The 14,336-nt window shown below is 42.4% G+C and overlaps 2 protein-coding genes across 3 annotated transcripts; both read right to left on the bottom strand.

Annotated features, from left to right (window-relative positions):
- Window positions 1-2,122: 2,122 nt before the first annotated feature.
- LOC130513581 (keratinocyte-associated protein 3) lies at window positions 2,123-4,923 on the bottom strand. Its single transcript, XM_057012371.1, has 6 exons — window positions 4,751-4,923; window positions 3,897-4,081; window positions 3,343-3,402; window positions 3,027-3,224; window positions 2,768-2,902; window positions 2,123-2,613 (listed from the first exon to the last, which is right to left on the bottom strand). Exons 1-6 carry the CDS (start codon window positions 4,761-4,763, stop codon window positions 2,542-2,544), a joined length of 663 nt encoding a protein of 220 aa, XP_056868351.1. The 5' UTR covers window positions 4,764-4,923; the 3' UTR covers window positions 2,123-2,541.
- Window positions 4,924-4,963: 40 nt separating this feature from the next.
- Window positions 4,964-14,288, bottom strand: LOC130513572 (nuclear receptor-binding protein-like). 2 transcript variants are annotated; one of them, XM_057012348.1, is made up of 18 exons: window positions 14,044-14,288; window positions 13,379-13,724; window positions 12,975-13,097; window positions 12,681-12,782; window positions 12,462-12,551; window positions 12,238-12,278; window positions 12,064-12,158; window positions 11,605-11,688; window positions 11,391-11,446; window positions 11,211-11,309; window positions 10,973-11,105; window positions 10,642-10,732; window positions 10,350-10,400; window positions 9,892-10,027; window positions 9,676-9,729; window positions 9,530-9,593; window positions 7,560-7,615; window positions 4,964-7,252 (listed from the first exon to the last, which is right to left on the bottom strand). In XM_057012348.1, exons 2-18 carry the CDS (start codon window positions 13,601-13,603, stop codon window positions 7,193-7,195), a joined length of 1,560 nt encoding a protein of 519 aa, XP_056868328.1. In that variant the 5' UTR covers window positions 13,604-13,724; window positions 14,044-14,288; the 3' UTR covers window positions 4,964-7,192. The 2 variants fall into 2 exon arrangements, with proteins under 2 accessions (XP_056868328.1, XP_056868338.1); XM_057012358.1 differs by having other exon boundaries at window positions 13,379-13,720.
- Between the last annotated feature and the right edge of the window lie 48 nt (window positions 14,289-14,336).

Genomic DNA, 14,336 nt, shown 5'->3' with positions numbered 1-14,336 from the left:
TCGGGTGGTTCCTTCCACTCCTTGTTTGATCTCAGTCCATTTCACTGATGCGTCAGATAACCATCTAAAGTGGAGGATGTACCATGTCATTATCCACCAACAATTTCCCAATCCTGCAGAGGACAAATGCCGTCTTTCACATCGACTGGGCCTTTTGGACCAGGTCCATCAAGCGGGTCCTACAGGGTAAAACACACAGACGTTATTGAGAGTATGCTTGTTTAGAATAATGCTACACTCGACCATCGCTGCCTCTAATCTGCCACACCCTAGATCAAGTTGAAACAAAAATGTCTACGAGGCAAAACCGACAACGACTTTGAGCAACAACTGTGCACGTACAGGTAGATCTTCTTTATCGTTTAGCTTTGCGCGCCGCTGAAGCCGTGTTGAGCTCCAACAGCGCCTCCATGATGTTCACCTGCGGAGGGTCCGACACTCCCCCGCGCGTGTTTGGTTCAGGTTGGCCGGGTAACAGCAGAGATGTTTCACGCATCCAACCTGGAATTAAGTACTTTAATACGCGCAAACGCGAATTTCACCACGTGCACCTGCGTCCGAGGCGCACGGTCGGCGCGATAACTTGCGCAACACCGACAGCTAGCTACCATGAAATATCGATAAACTGAAATTGTACCGAACACCTCCATAGTTCGGAGCCATTGAAGCTGAACCCAGGTCAGTTTCAAAAACAAGAACCTCCCAGGGGGGCGCCGTCGGTGAGGCGGTTCTGTCGGTGCCAAAGTCTGGACCGACACACCGCCAGCATCACACCGAAGTAGCGTCATCGATCCCGGCAGCTGCGCGTGTTTGTCACCGCAGTGTCTTCACCGTGTCTACACGCAACAGCACGCTTGCTTTGGACCGCTCCGGCTCGGTTCTCATTAAGAATACGGTACCGGGGCGCTCGGTCCCAGCCCAGCCTCACATTTACCTGTTAGCGGCGACGGGGCGAACCTTCGGCTCCCGGCGGGACTTGGTTGTTTCTGTTTGCAGCTGGTTTTGCAGCCCATACTGCGTGAACGCGCATGTCCCGGGATCGCGCTCCCCCTCGCGCAACGTCTGCGTACGTTAACGACCCAACATTTCCGCAGAACGCTTGAGTTTCTAATCGAAGGGAACATCGAAAATGAGAGTTTATGACAAAATTCTGGAGCGGATGGAAGCAGCTACTTGTTTTCAGCGTGTTCATATTTACTCAGACCGGCTAATTAATCCCAAAGTGTCGGTTATCACAGATGTTTCTCGCTCTTCCATGTCGGTGCAACAGCTGCTCCTCAAGAATGTAAGGCAGCATGTGGAGGGATATAGGCTCAAAAACAGGGCACAAGGACGTAAATGGACAGGCAACAAAACATAGAACCACTTTCAAAACCTTTGATTAAAAACGACTCAGTAAGAGCTCAAACCCGATGATACCGACGGAGCAGATACACGTTTAATATGAAAATAAAAACAGCAGTAAATCTCATGAATCAAAAGTTCAAATTAGCAGCGATGATAGTGGTTTTCTCTTGATCAAGATAAGTTTTAGAGAAAATTCAAATAACTTTTTTTTTTTTTTACCACGATTCGTATACTGGTGTACACTTAAACATTTTATTTCATAACTGCATCACAGATGGAAAGGGAAATAATCAACCATTATCTGCAATTAATGATGGTTCAACTCCAGATGATCCCAAATAAATTACTTCCTTTTTAACTTTTATTTTAATGTTCATTCCCTTCAGTGAGAGGCAACATTAAAAGCAGCATCATTACAGCAGATTCGCCATGACAGCACTGCTTAAGTCTTACAGAAATGTTGTGGGTGCATCTGTCAGCACGATGTCAATATTTACCCCTCTCAGGCTCTGGATTAGGATGGCGTGAGATGATTCCCATCCACACAATTGAGCAGGACATCAGATTAACAGTTTCATGGCTGAAGTGATTGTGTGTATGTGCATGTGTGTGATGGGGGAGTGTCTGGGTTGGAGGCAGTTGGCCTACATATCACTAACCTCTAAATGCCTGACAAACGCTGCATGCACGCACACACGCTTTAGCCCATTTCATTCTTCATCACATTAAAATAATTATATTGCATTTTAGGATTAAATTTTATCAAAAAAAAATCTTTGGACGATCCATTCAACATATATTGTGTGGTATTTACAGCATAGTGAAGTCACTACTGTATTTGACTTAGTTACTCAGTTAATGTTCATTTTACAATTCAACACTGCATTAGTAATTGATGTAATTATTGATGCTTTAATGTGATGAGATTCAACATTATTATAAATGTGACCAGACAGTGAAATGAATAATGTGGCATTTTAGAGGTGGTGATTGAACATCACATCAACAATAACATTTAAAATAAAAGCACTGCTGAAATGAGAGCTCAAATTCTATATAAAAAAATCCCCTTCATGCTAAAAGATATAATTAGGTAACTTCATCAAACCCATTAAAAACACTATTGTCAGTGCAGGTGCAGCAAGGCTCTTCCAGCCGTGTTGTCTGGAGGAACGTGATGTCCTCTCTGCTCAGTCAGGCATCAGGGTTTATGTGTCGTTTAATCAGCCGTTGGTTGGGTGACGACTCCCCAGCTGCTTCTTCAAACTGGAGGAGGGAATGGAAGGTGAACTTTAGTGTTCACGCTGGTTTTTGTCCTCAGACACAGAAACACTGAACAGTATCAGGTAAACGGGTGTGTGCATGTTGAAGATTTAGTCAGGGATCACTCAGGCCAACACACACACGCACGCGCACACACCTGTTCTTTGATGTAGTTCCTCACACAGGGCGCTAGTCCTCTGAGACCCAAGCCAACAACGAAGCACCAGGCAGACAGCCCAGCCTCAAACGCTGACAGGACAGCACAGGGGATCCACAAGGCCAGGGTGGTGTCCTGGCACACCAGTGAGGAAGCCACATGAAATACAATTAAATCTTCCCTTCAAGCTTAAAAAGAAGTGGAGCTATCTCATGTATTTACAGAGGGAAACCTTAAAAACTGCAATGTTTGGCCTTACATAGATTCGCGTCGTATCAAAGGGACATTTAGCACTGACAGGAGACCTAGCGTTGATGGGCACGTCTGTGTCGTTGCACCCCAGCATCAATCCCTGACCGTCATAGGCAATGGTGAGACTAATGGCCAACAGGAGGCCAACACAGCACGCCGCCGAGAACACAGCATTCAGGAAGGCGCCGATAGCGAGTCCTATTTGCTGTAGACACAGAAGGAGGATATTAAAATACTGTGCTTATGTTAATAGACACACAGTGAATGTCTGAATGAATGTCTGAACTGATCACACCAGAAGATTAGAACTAATTATATCTTACCAGCTTCATCAGGCGAAGGTTCCTTGACATCAAGATGGCAATAATCCCAGTGACAATGCTCTGTGTGTTCCAAAAACAGATTTGTTTCAGTATAGTACTGCTTTGCCACAAAAGGGATTTAATAAGTGGTGTACCGCCTCTGCTAATCCTTGTTCAAAAGTAATAACACCTCAGAGTCAACAGACCCTTGTGTTTGAAGAATTAAAGTTCATATTAATTACTCATCATATCTCATCAAGGCCAAATTTTCCTCAACAGCTGCTGATCGGATCATCAGGGATGGGCGAAAGCTGCCCTCCAGCAACTTCAGAACCAGTTTGAAAACTCAGCTTTCATATAAAAGGCAAGTTCGGGCTTGATCAGGTAGGAACCAACAGACCGCTACAAGTGAGCTGACGGTGTGAGCTGACGGTGTGAGCTATTATTCAGCGTGAAACGTGAATGTTGATTACACTCAAAGGCAAAGTTCTAATATACATACAACAGTTATTTAACCTTAAAGTTCACCAGTGCTGTGCTTTGCATGACCGACACTGATAGCACCAGAGACTCACCAGCAGCCCAGAGGTGACAGAAATGATATTGGCCAGCGTGTATTCGGTGGTGATGTGATCAGTGGGGTTGGAAATGTGGCGTAGAACACTGCCGTGGACAATAGCGCCAAGGATGAAGTTAATATGACCGACCAGGATGAGTGTCAGACCAGTTTTCATTAGCTTCCTCGGCCCTCTGTCCCCACCTGAAAGACACCAAAAAACTTTAAAAAACTCATATCTGAATGTGTGATTTGTACATTAAACATTTTCTGGGACAATTTCTTCATTAGACAAAATATGTTATGGTTCATTTACCATCTAATGAAAATGCTTCTTTAAATGACTGACTTCTGTTCAGATACAGGCAAACTTAATCTGTTCACATTTCTTAGCTGCTTTGTTTGTGTCTGCCATTTCTGGGAACACTTGTTGTCGCTCTTTTCTATTTTGATAGTTACACTGTTCAGTTATTTAAATTACTACAAAAATCTACAAAATACAGAAACCTTTCTATCCAAGTGCAGCTTCAGACATTTGCTTTAGAAATCAACGAATGATCTCAAATCCAAAACTGAGCTCATTTTATGTACGTTTGTCTTCCAACATTTCTCCGCCGGTTTGCTGCCAAACGACCGGATAAATACTCAGAAATTACTCTCGTAACATATAAACATTTAAAGTCTCGACGATTATTAACGTATATTGATGAAGATCAGACATTATAAGCCCCAACAGAATATCATGTTTTCAGGGAACCCCGGTAGATTCGTGGCCTGCGGTCAGTTACGCCCCCGGAGCAAAAAGACGGTCGGACAAGTGTAAAAATAAAGGTACGCGGCCATTTTCCCCTACAAAACCGTTTAATTACTTACCAAATGAGCACATGTTTTTTTTCGGCCACAGGTCCCGCTTTAGCTAGATGAAAGTCAATAACTTTCTGCACCTGTTGGTCAACGCACAATCTGGAACGAATGTCCTCCGGTCCACTTCCTGTATGAGACACCTGCGACTCACCTACAGCCTGGCGGTCACACAAGGCTCGTTCTGGATTTATTATTAACGTTGTAGAAAACCCACACAGCAAATCTGCCCAAACACATATTTATTTGAAAGAACGTTCATACATAAAATATAGGGCTATTGAAAAGCTCGCACCAATGAGAGACAGAATAAAACTGCCACCACCAGCATCAACATTAATCTAGGCGCGTATACTGGGGAGAATCACAACTTTCATCCCAATGGCTGACCTTTAAAGCACAGCTTTGGAGAACTGATGTATAAAATATAGAAAACAAAGCAGCACACAGACATGCAGGTATTGGACTAAAACAAAAACATGACAAATACAGCAAATGTGGGGACATTAGGGATTATGAGTTGAGCTGAGCAGATAAAACCCAAGTCAACAACTGCAAGTGCACACCAGAGGAATACAAGTTACCTGGGGCTTTGTTTGAGAAGGATTTAATTTAGTGGAAGATGAAAAGAAGCTGCAATTATGGCCTCTTCAGAAGTCTGGACTGTGTGTGATATAGCAGTAGCAATAGTCCACAAGAGTTCTGAGCCATAATGTCACACAAGTGTCTCCCTGATCTCAGAACTGGACCCGTTTGATGTAAACCACCAGTATGAGAGACACATCTCTCTGAAAGTTCCCCATAACCTTATACATCCCAGATTTATTAAACAAATATCAAAAGGAAGTAACAGACATATGCTCATTGACCCAGTGTGATGAAATGATAGAAAACCAGAAGGATGTGTGAAGTGTCTGGAACAGAAATACCAGTTCTTGTTTTGTGCTGGTGAGGCTGAACAAATGGCCGCTCTTGCACAAGTGGCACTTGCACAAGTGTCAAATGTAACAAATGGCCGCTTTGTTCAGCCTCAACAGCACAAAACAGGAACAGGTAAACAATAAAAATTGAAGGGGACAAATGGACTCGGTGGGATGTGCTTAAGACAAGAGTAAGGAAAACTGAAGAGTTAAATATATATATAGTATATATATATATATAAATGCATTCACAGTACCTCAAAGTAAACATGTTCTTGGAGAACCGGCATGATACTGACAGAACACCCACGTTTGTTCTATAGAAAAAGATTTTTAAAGAATGACTGACATCAATGATAACGTCAAGGAGATGTTTTAGCTTTCATAGCAGCAGCTAAAGGAGACGTGCAGACTTTCAGCTTTCATTTGAAGGATTTCACAAAAATATGATATTTACAGTTTTACAGCCACTTCAGGAGGAATAATCCCATGTCCAGGGAAATCACTTGGATCACTAAGACACAGCAGTTTAACACTGCCTTTTCCTCTCCACTATAACACAAGTGAAATGGATAAAAGCTCTGGTGGTTATTTCAAGGGTTGGGCTATTAATTTAAAACATGGGGAAAAAAACAATCCATGTGAGGATTTAAGCAGCGGCCAAATGGACAATTTGGAAAGAATTCACAGGTGAGCTGAAGAACAAGCGGGGAAACCCAAAGACAAGCAAAGTGGACGAGCTGCGATTTCCCCTCAATAAACTGTTGTAATTATAAAATAATAAAAGCCCTGAAATTAAAGCTGAAGATCTGTACTTCTGCCACATCCTGATCGATCCATGGTGGTGTTGTTTACAGGAAGATGGTGGGAATAAAATTATCGAGCAATATATTTGCCACAATAGGAGAAGGGCTGTTGACACAACTCAGAACACAGAAAAGACTTGGAATGTTTTGTCTTGTAAGGTGGAACAAAATAGAACTGATGATGAAGCCAAATGTCAGAAAGTGTCTCTAGGGAGCGAGTGATAAATAGACATACATTCCAACAACAAATATTCAATACAAAACTCATGGGAGGTAAACTTTGGCATGTTTTTTCAGTAACGGCCTGATTTGGTCTTAATTATACTATATTAGACCAGAAAATTCTTAATGTAAACACTGCACACTAAAATAGAACTCTGCTCTCCAGAACCTGTGGGTTTCAGCATAAAGCTGAATGTAATCGGCACTACTGTGATCCAGCGACTGTAACAGCATCACTGAAATATTAACCAGCTAACCAACAGTTCACTGTGGAATTACTCTGGGTGGCTCCTTTGACCTTAAAGTCCAGTTATTGTTTGTGTGCTTAGGGAAATTGAAACCCCCGTCATACCCAAAACAACCAAAGAAAAAAACACTTCTGGTCATGCTACCACCAAAGGCTTAGTAGAAAAACACTTAATACATATAATTAATTGATCATAAATAAAATCTGAAAGTGTTCAATACACATAGAGGAAGACTGCAACATGTTGACAAAAGTGCTGCTAATGAAATGTTTGGCTGATCGTTTCTTGAAGTTGGGAGGCGATTTTATTTTTGTCCATCTGTGAAGAGAACAAATCATTTTTTAACATTAGAACATCAAACTTCACATCATGAACATGAAGAGCAGAACCTGAACTACATCCACTCCAAAACATACATTACATTTTATATCAGCAGATGGTAGGAGGTAATGGTAGGAGGGAGGTGGGCACACAAGTGCACATGGAGGACAGTTAAGCTCTTATAGAGGGTGTGTGCATGCATACACTTCTTGCACTCACACTCACACACACACACACACACACACACACACACACACACACACACACACACACACACACACACACCTCCATATCAAACACCCACCTCGCTGATTAAGCCCAGTTCCACCAACTCTCCAGCCAACTCTTGCACATTCTCATCTGAAACACAAGCACAGATTAAGAACCCTTCATCGCCTTCATATCAGCTCATGCCTCATCTCTGCCACTGTAGAAAGGTCAGGATTAGGATAAATACCATATCCAGTCACTGCTCTCAGATCCTCTAACATGAGAGGAAACGTTGAGCTGTTATGCCCAAAGATAGAAACTGAGAAAAGATCCTAAAACTGTCCTCTTTTGTTTGGCTGTAAAATGGCTGAAGTGCTCTTTTTATTGAAGGATCTTTCAGCTTGTCATGTTCAACGATCCAGAAAAGCCAAAGACTGAAGAATTCATACTGGTGTCAGGATGTTACAGTGCAGCTACTAATGGTCTGCACGCATACATGTACACCTGCGCGTGCGCACACACACACTTAAGCACAGAGGCATAAACATGGTTTATAAATGTTAACTGAAAATATTTTACTAACTAGCAGCTTAGAATGACTTCCATGTGTGGGGGTATTTGATGTAATGTTTTATTACAGTGTAGCGAGTTCCCCAAACACAGTCTGTGTCCTCATGCTCTACTGAGCTTTAATAACCTGGCTGTCAATTTATAACTGAATCAGGAATGTCAGGACAAAAGTATTAAGTGAAGGAGATGTTCAACAAACAGCAGTGCTGCTTATTAAAGGCTCCAGCTAGGCTGCTGCACTTTTACACTCTCAAACTGAAAACATCTGAAAGCCACAGTTACAATCCTGACAAAATTCCACTTTCAATCATGAACACGTTAGAAAAAAACAAGTCAGTTCAGTGACCTGCTGTTGGTTGACTTTGGACTTTGATGTGTTGATAAGAGAAGCCTTAGAGAATATCCCTGATATCAGGAAGGAAGAGGGTTACCAACTGGACAAAGTGCATCTCTGGCAGACAAGTGTGTGTCCTTGTGTGTAGATGCTGAGCTACAGTGTGTGTTTGAGTGGTGTGTGTGTGTGTGAGAGACAGCGAGATGAAAGCCGGGAAGAGGATCTTGACGTAGGAGGTGACAGCTGTCAGCCAGTGTTCCACAGGCCTGACATTCCCCACACACCAGTAACATTATACATACCAACCAACATGTTCGTGCACCCACTGCATCACACATATCTGATTACAATTAGCACAGTGAAACAGCTGGTTTAATGTGTTTGTGTCTTTGTTTGTCTCACTTTAGTCTGCACAACATTTAAATTAAAAAAAAAAAAAAAAAAGGGAAAATTGAAGGAGAAATTGTTTACAACTGCACTATTTTTTTTACATTCAAAAATAGTGCAGGATTTACATGGCGCTTAAGCGACAGTTGGTCTCTCTCCTAAAATAGTCTTGCGCACTGTACATCCTGACGTGAGCGCGCTCGTGGAGAGGTGCTGCTTGTGCTAAAAACTGACAGAAGAGATTAAAGCACCTGCAGTCACAGGAACCAGATATGAGCTGATCACCTTCATCACTTTTGAAATGATCCGTCTCTACCTCTGAACCTCATGGATCCACCTAAAGTGTCCTGATTGACAAATTGGGTATTATTCAGAAATCTGGTGAAGGTGAACACAACAAACACAGTCCTGGGCAGGAGCCACTCAATTAGCTTCTAAATAATCTATTCTTCCTGGAAATGTATGATTTCATACATTGCGCAATGAACAGGCATAAATCAGAATACACAAGTGTGTGCGCACACACGCACACACACACACTTGAAAGAATCACCACTAATCCTTTAATTGTCCTCAGTCTCAAACAGGACATGCCCTGAAAACAGTTATCAATCATCTGTAATATGTTAGAATATCACTCCAGTTTGTCCAAACTACCGAGTATTTTTGGCTGTGATGAAACTTCACACATCTCACACATCAGAGCGACAGAAGAAGAGACAACTTGAAGATGTGGTAACAAGATCAGAGACGGTATGGTTGAAGAGACTTACTGGGAAACATGTCACAGCTTAGATGTCTGTTCAGTTTATCCTCCAGTTTCAGCAACAATGTGAGCTAAAAAATGTGAAGCACAGAGAAAACTGAAGTTATTCTGATGATAACAACTAGAATAATATATTTTACATAAAACACTTACATGAAACTTTGTTCCCTCCTCGACAGGTTCAATGTTACACTGCATATGAATGACCTGTAGAAGCATTAAAACATATCATCTGATCCTCAAAAGTACCAAATGTGTCATCCTTAAGAAAATGCACCGTACACCCCCCCCCCCACATACACACACGCAGTTGAATATTGTGTCTACTGTTACCATACAGTCGAGGGCAGCATGAAGGGTGTTACTGACCCGCCGTGTTTCAAACTCTGCAGGTTCGGGGCTGGGGGACTTGACCAAAGGGATAACAACTGGGGATTTAACCGCTTCCTGCTGAGGCTTCTGAGGACTGGGGAGGCCAAATGCCGTCATTGGATAGATACCGTTTCTGGTTTAAAAAGGAACAAAAGAATGATGTGAACAATGGTACAGACAAAGGGATTTAGAGAGGAGGAAAATGACAGATATGTGGACAAATTAAATAAATAAAATGTTTGAAAACATTTTAAAAGCATGTTTATAGGCTAAAACAGAGCATACTTAAAGTGTTTAATAGTTTGTAAGTGCCACTGTTTATTTGGAAGACAATCAATCATCATCTTAAATAATAATAATAATATCTTGGGGAGTGTATTACGCAATTTATGATTGTACGCTCAACTGTAATATGAGCTAATACTGCCATCTGGTGGTCATTTCAGACTCTTTACCTCACATCCTCCAGGAATTTGTCAAGCTCCAAGGCAGGAAACTGGGAAAGCCTGAAAAACATACACATACACTTAGAATGATCAAGAATTCAGTGTTGCTGTTCTAAATAAAAGCAAAAATAATTTTATGCTCAGCTCTGCAAGCAGCCACAAGGTGTGAGACTGATGAAGAATACTGCAGGTTTTCAGCTGGCTGAGGTCTGAACTCTACCCATAATGTGGCCTCTATATTAGAGTGTTTGTCCTGCATCTAGCTGACATCAGGTGGTGAGTTTCACTGTCTGACTCTTACTTGAGCTGAACATCCTCTTTCATCTCAGCGATGATCAGGTCGGGGTCCAAGTTCTTAGTAATTTCCTCCAGGGCATTCTCAGGAATCATGTCTAGACAATCACAAACCATTTAACACTGGCTGCTACAATAAATCCCTCTTCATATACTTCACCTGTGGTATCTAGTGACGAACACTTAGATTTCACCAAAAACCTCCAAAAGAAACTGATAAATGTGTGTCGGCTCAGAAAACAGAGTAAGAAACCTCTACAAATATAAAAATGATTCAATGGTCTGTTCACGCTTCTTCTGTTTTATAACATTGTGTGTGTCTGTACATTTAGACTCACACTGGTGACGAACTATACAATGTGCAGCCAACAGTTTCAGCAGGGGCACTTCAAACAGAGCCGGGTCGAACAGCAGTTCTCGGGCTGTGGGCCTCACGCTGGGATCACTCTCAAGACATTTCTGGATCAACTCCTACAAAAAAACCCACACAATCTGGTCACATGTCACTGGAAAAATGTTTCATATACACAGACAGAACGTTCAAAGTCAGTTTTATCTGATTTGACCCTTGACCACCTTCTGCAGCGGATCCTCTAGTAGCTGTATGGCATTGTTGATGGCGTCCTGAGAAACATAAGAGGACTCTCCATTCCCATGGATTTCCAGGAGCGCCATCTACACACATCAGCACACATGGTCATATGTACTCTGGCTTTACTGGAGAAGCTTCAGGACGGTCGAGCAGGCAAGTCTCACCTCCAAAGCACACATGCCAAATGAATAGATATCTACCGCTGTGGTGATATTATCATCTAAAATGAGGGAAATGTAAACATAATACAGTTACTATTGGGGAACAAAACAACAAAAAAACATTAAATTAAACTGAAGCTTTATAATCATGTACATCTGGAGGTCAGATGATTCCAGATAACATCACAAACACAGGAACTGCATAAAACAAGTCTACCTCCATATTCTGGAGCATAAAAATGTAAGTTCTTCTGCTCTTCGTAACACGTCTTCACATGGTTGTTGATGGTGTCTGGAGCAACTGCAGGTGAGGCAGGAAGGCAGAACATGTTGAATCTGAGGCTACATGAAGCAGGAAGAGACAGTCAGACAGACAGAGGGACGAGCACGATGACTTTCTTGGTTACCTTTGGGTGGAAGCTGATTTGACTGAGTACAAGCTGTTTAGAAGTCAGACAAGTCTTTGTGGGTTTTGTGTAAAAACAATAGGAGTCTTCTACGCCACATCACAACGCCTTTGCTAGCGTTCATTGACCAGGAATGTCATCAGAGTTAATCATGACATCACTGATGAGCAGTGAATGAGATTTTGATATATATAAAATGTGTATAAAACTACAGTGTGTCTGTTGAAGGTTTTTAAATGCATCGTCAGCAATTTCTCTGGAAATGATACCTGAGCCGATCTTGATGAGCCCGTTGTGTTGGATGAAGATGGTGTCACAGGTCAGGTTGCCATGGATGATGGGAGGGTCACAGGAGTGGAGATAACTGCAGAAGAAGAACAAGAAAACCCCCACAAAGTTTATTACTGAAGACAACTTGAAATTCGTGAAAAGAGGAAACCCACTTGAGAGCTGACAGGATCTGTGTGCACCATCTCTTCAAAGCCTGTGGGACCAAACACCTCATCAGAAGGGCTACTAGCTGAATTATATTATTAAGAAGCATCATGTGCTTTACAGAATGTCATTTAACTTAAACCAGGCTGATGTGACATTCCACAGATGTGGAGCCCTGACCTGCTCATTCTGAGGAATTTAATCTTAAAGATTATCAAGAAGCAGCTTTTACCTTTTCATTCATAGTTTTGTGATTCTTTTTGGTCTTCTTTAAAAACTGTTTCAAGCTTCCAGACGACATGTATTCAGTAATGAAAATCACCTGCGAGAGAAGCAACAGGGACACTTTTGATCACCGGGAGATCTGCTGCTTATAATAGTATGTCATTACCAAATGTAATAACAATCTGATTTTCCTGATAATGGTTGGAGAGGAGTAGTGGATACTTACCCTTGCTCGGTTGTCTTTTGTATCGGCCCAATACTTGTGAAACTTTAAAATATTCGCATGTTCCAAATGTATGAGGTTATCAAACACAGCCTTCACCTTCTCCTGACAAGACAATAAACAAATGGAGCAACATAAGCAAACATAAATACACCAAATTCCCTCAACTTGGCATTTAAATATATTTGAATATATTAAACAACAATACATATTTCATGCTTAAATCTGGCTTCTTGATACAATAACTGCACAATCACGTCTTCATTGAAAATAGCGGCGTTTTGCAGAGAATCTCACCTCCAGCTGCTGGAAGTTCTTCCTCTCCGAGATCATGACTTCATTCCAGACAACCTCCACCCCTTCCTCCGTGTCCATAGCCAGGTAGGCGTCATCGATCCCTGGGACGTTTCGCTGATTCACCTGCACTTGGAAATTTCTCATCAGATCGAACACATCACAGCAACAATTAAACATGAATCAAACATCATAACTAGCAAATAACTGAATTGTTGTCAGATCAACCTGCACCATCACTACATTCACAACTGTCTGCAGGCCTATGTAAAGATACTTTACATGAAACTGCAAGAAAATAAAAGATCTTATAGAGGACCGATGGAGTCACATAATTGGGCCTCCAGCTCAGCTGCAGAACATGATCATGCTGAGCTGTGAGCAACAAACAACCGTCCAGATGTTACCTCTTCTTTGCGTTTCTGCCAGCGCCCACAGGGACTCTCCTCCAGGATCTCGGATTCATCATCGCTTTCCTCATCTTCCGTGGCTGCAGCAGCAGCAGGAGTCTGCAGGGAGGCCGCAGGAGCCTCCCCCTGGACCTGCTGCGAGGGCCCGGACAGGTGTTGCGCTGTGGCCTCGGGTCCGGGTCCCTCTGCAACTGGAGCTGCTGTCTCCTGCGGATTCGACATCCTGACGCGACGTGCGCGGATGCTGCTGTCTCTTTCAGGCTGCAGTTCCTGGTGGCGATTAGAACCCCCGACCGAGCTTTCTCCTTCCTCTACCTGGGCTGGTCATTCCTCCATTTTCTGACTTGGAACACAGTAGCGGTGAAGAAGAGAAAGCTGTTAACACACTCCAACATGTTTGGAAGTCATGTGGCTAACGCCGACCACAACTGCCTCCTATTTGCTTCTATATCTTCGGACTCTAAAGTATTCCGGCCACTCCTAAATACCTACAGCAACTAGCTGTTTTAGCACTCGGAGATTCCTGGGTGTTGAAGGCCGTTATTCAACGTGAAGTGGAAAGAAGTTCAACCTTCCACCCCTTTGCTAACTTTCCCCAAGGCTAACAAGCTAAAAAAAGGTAGAAAAACCTAAAGTTGCACAGCAAAGGACGCGTAACTTACCGCCGAACAGAAAGTTTCAAACGCCCACGCAGCACAGTTCACATAGTGGATAAAACTGTAGTGTAAAAAGACAGTTTTATAGAAAAAAAAGCCCTTGTTCGTCATAAAATGTTATGTTGTGTCTAAACTTCCAGCCCCTTTCTGCTGGCTTCAGTGGAGGGGCGGGGCTGCGCTAGTTGGGGAGCGCTTGTTTTAGGAATTAGGAATTACAACGAATAAAATCCACCACGAAGTTCGATCCGAATGCAAAAATATTACGTTCGCTGTAAGTAATGCCGTATTGACAAGACCAA

The sequence above is a fragment of the Takifugu flavidus genome, chromosome 2, assembly GCF_003711565.1.
Source record: "Takifugu flavidus isolate HTHZ2018 chromosome 2, ASM371156v2, whole genome shotgun sequence".
NCBI lineage: Eukaryota > Metazoa > Chordata > Actinopteri > Tetraodontiformes > Tetraodontidae > Takifugu > Takifugu flavidus.
Note: the sequence above shows the minus strand (reverse complement) of the source record. Positions and strands in the feature narration are given on the sequence as shown.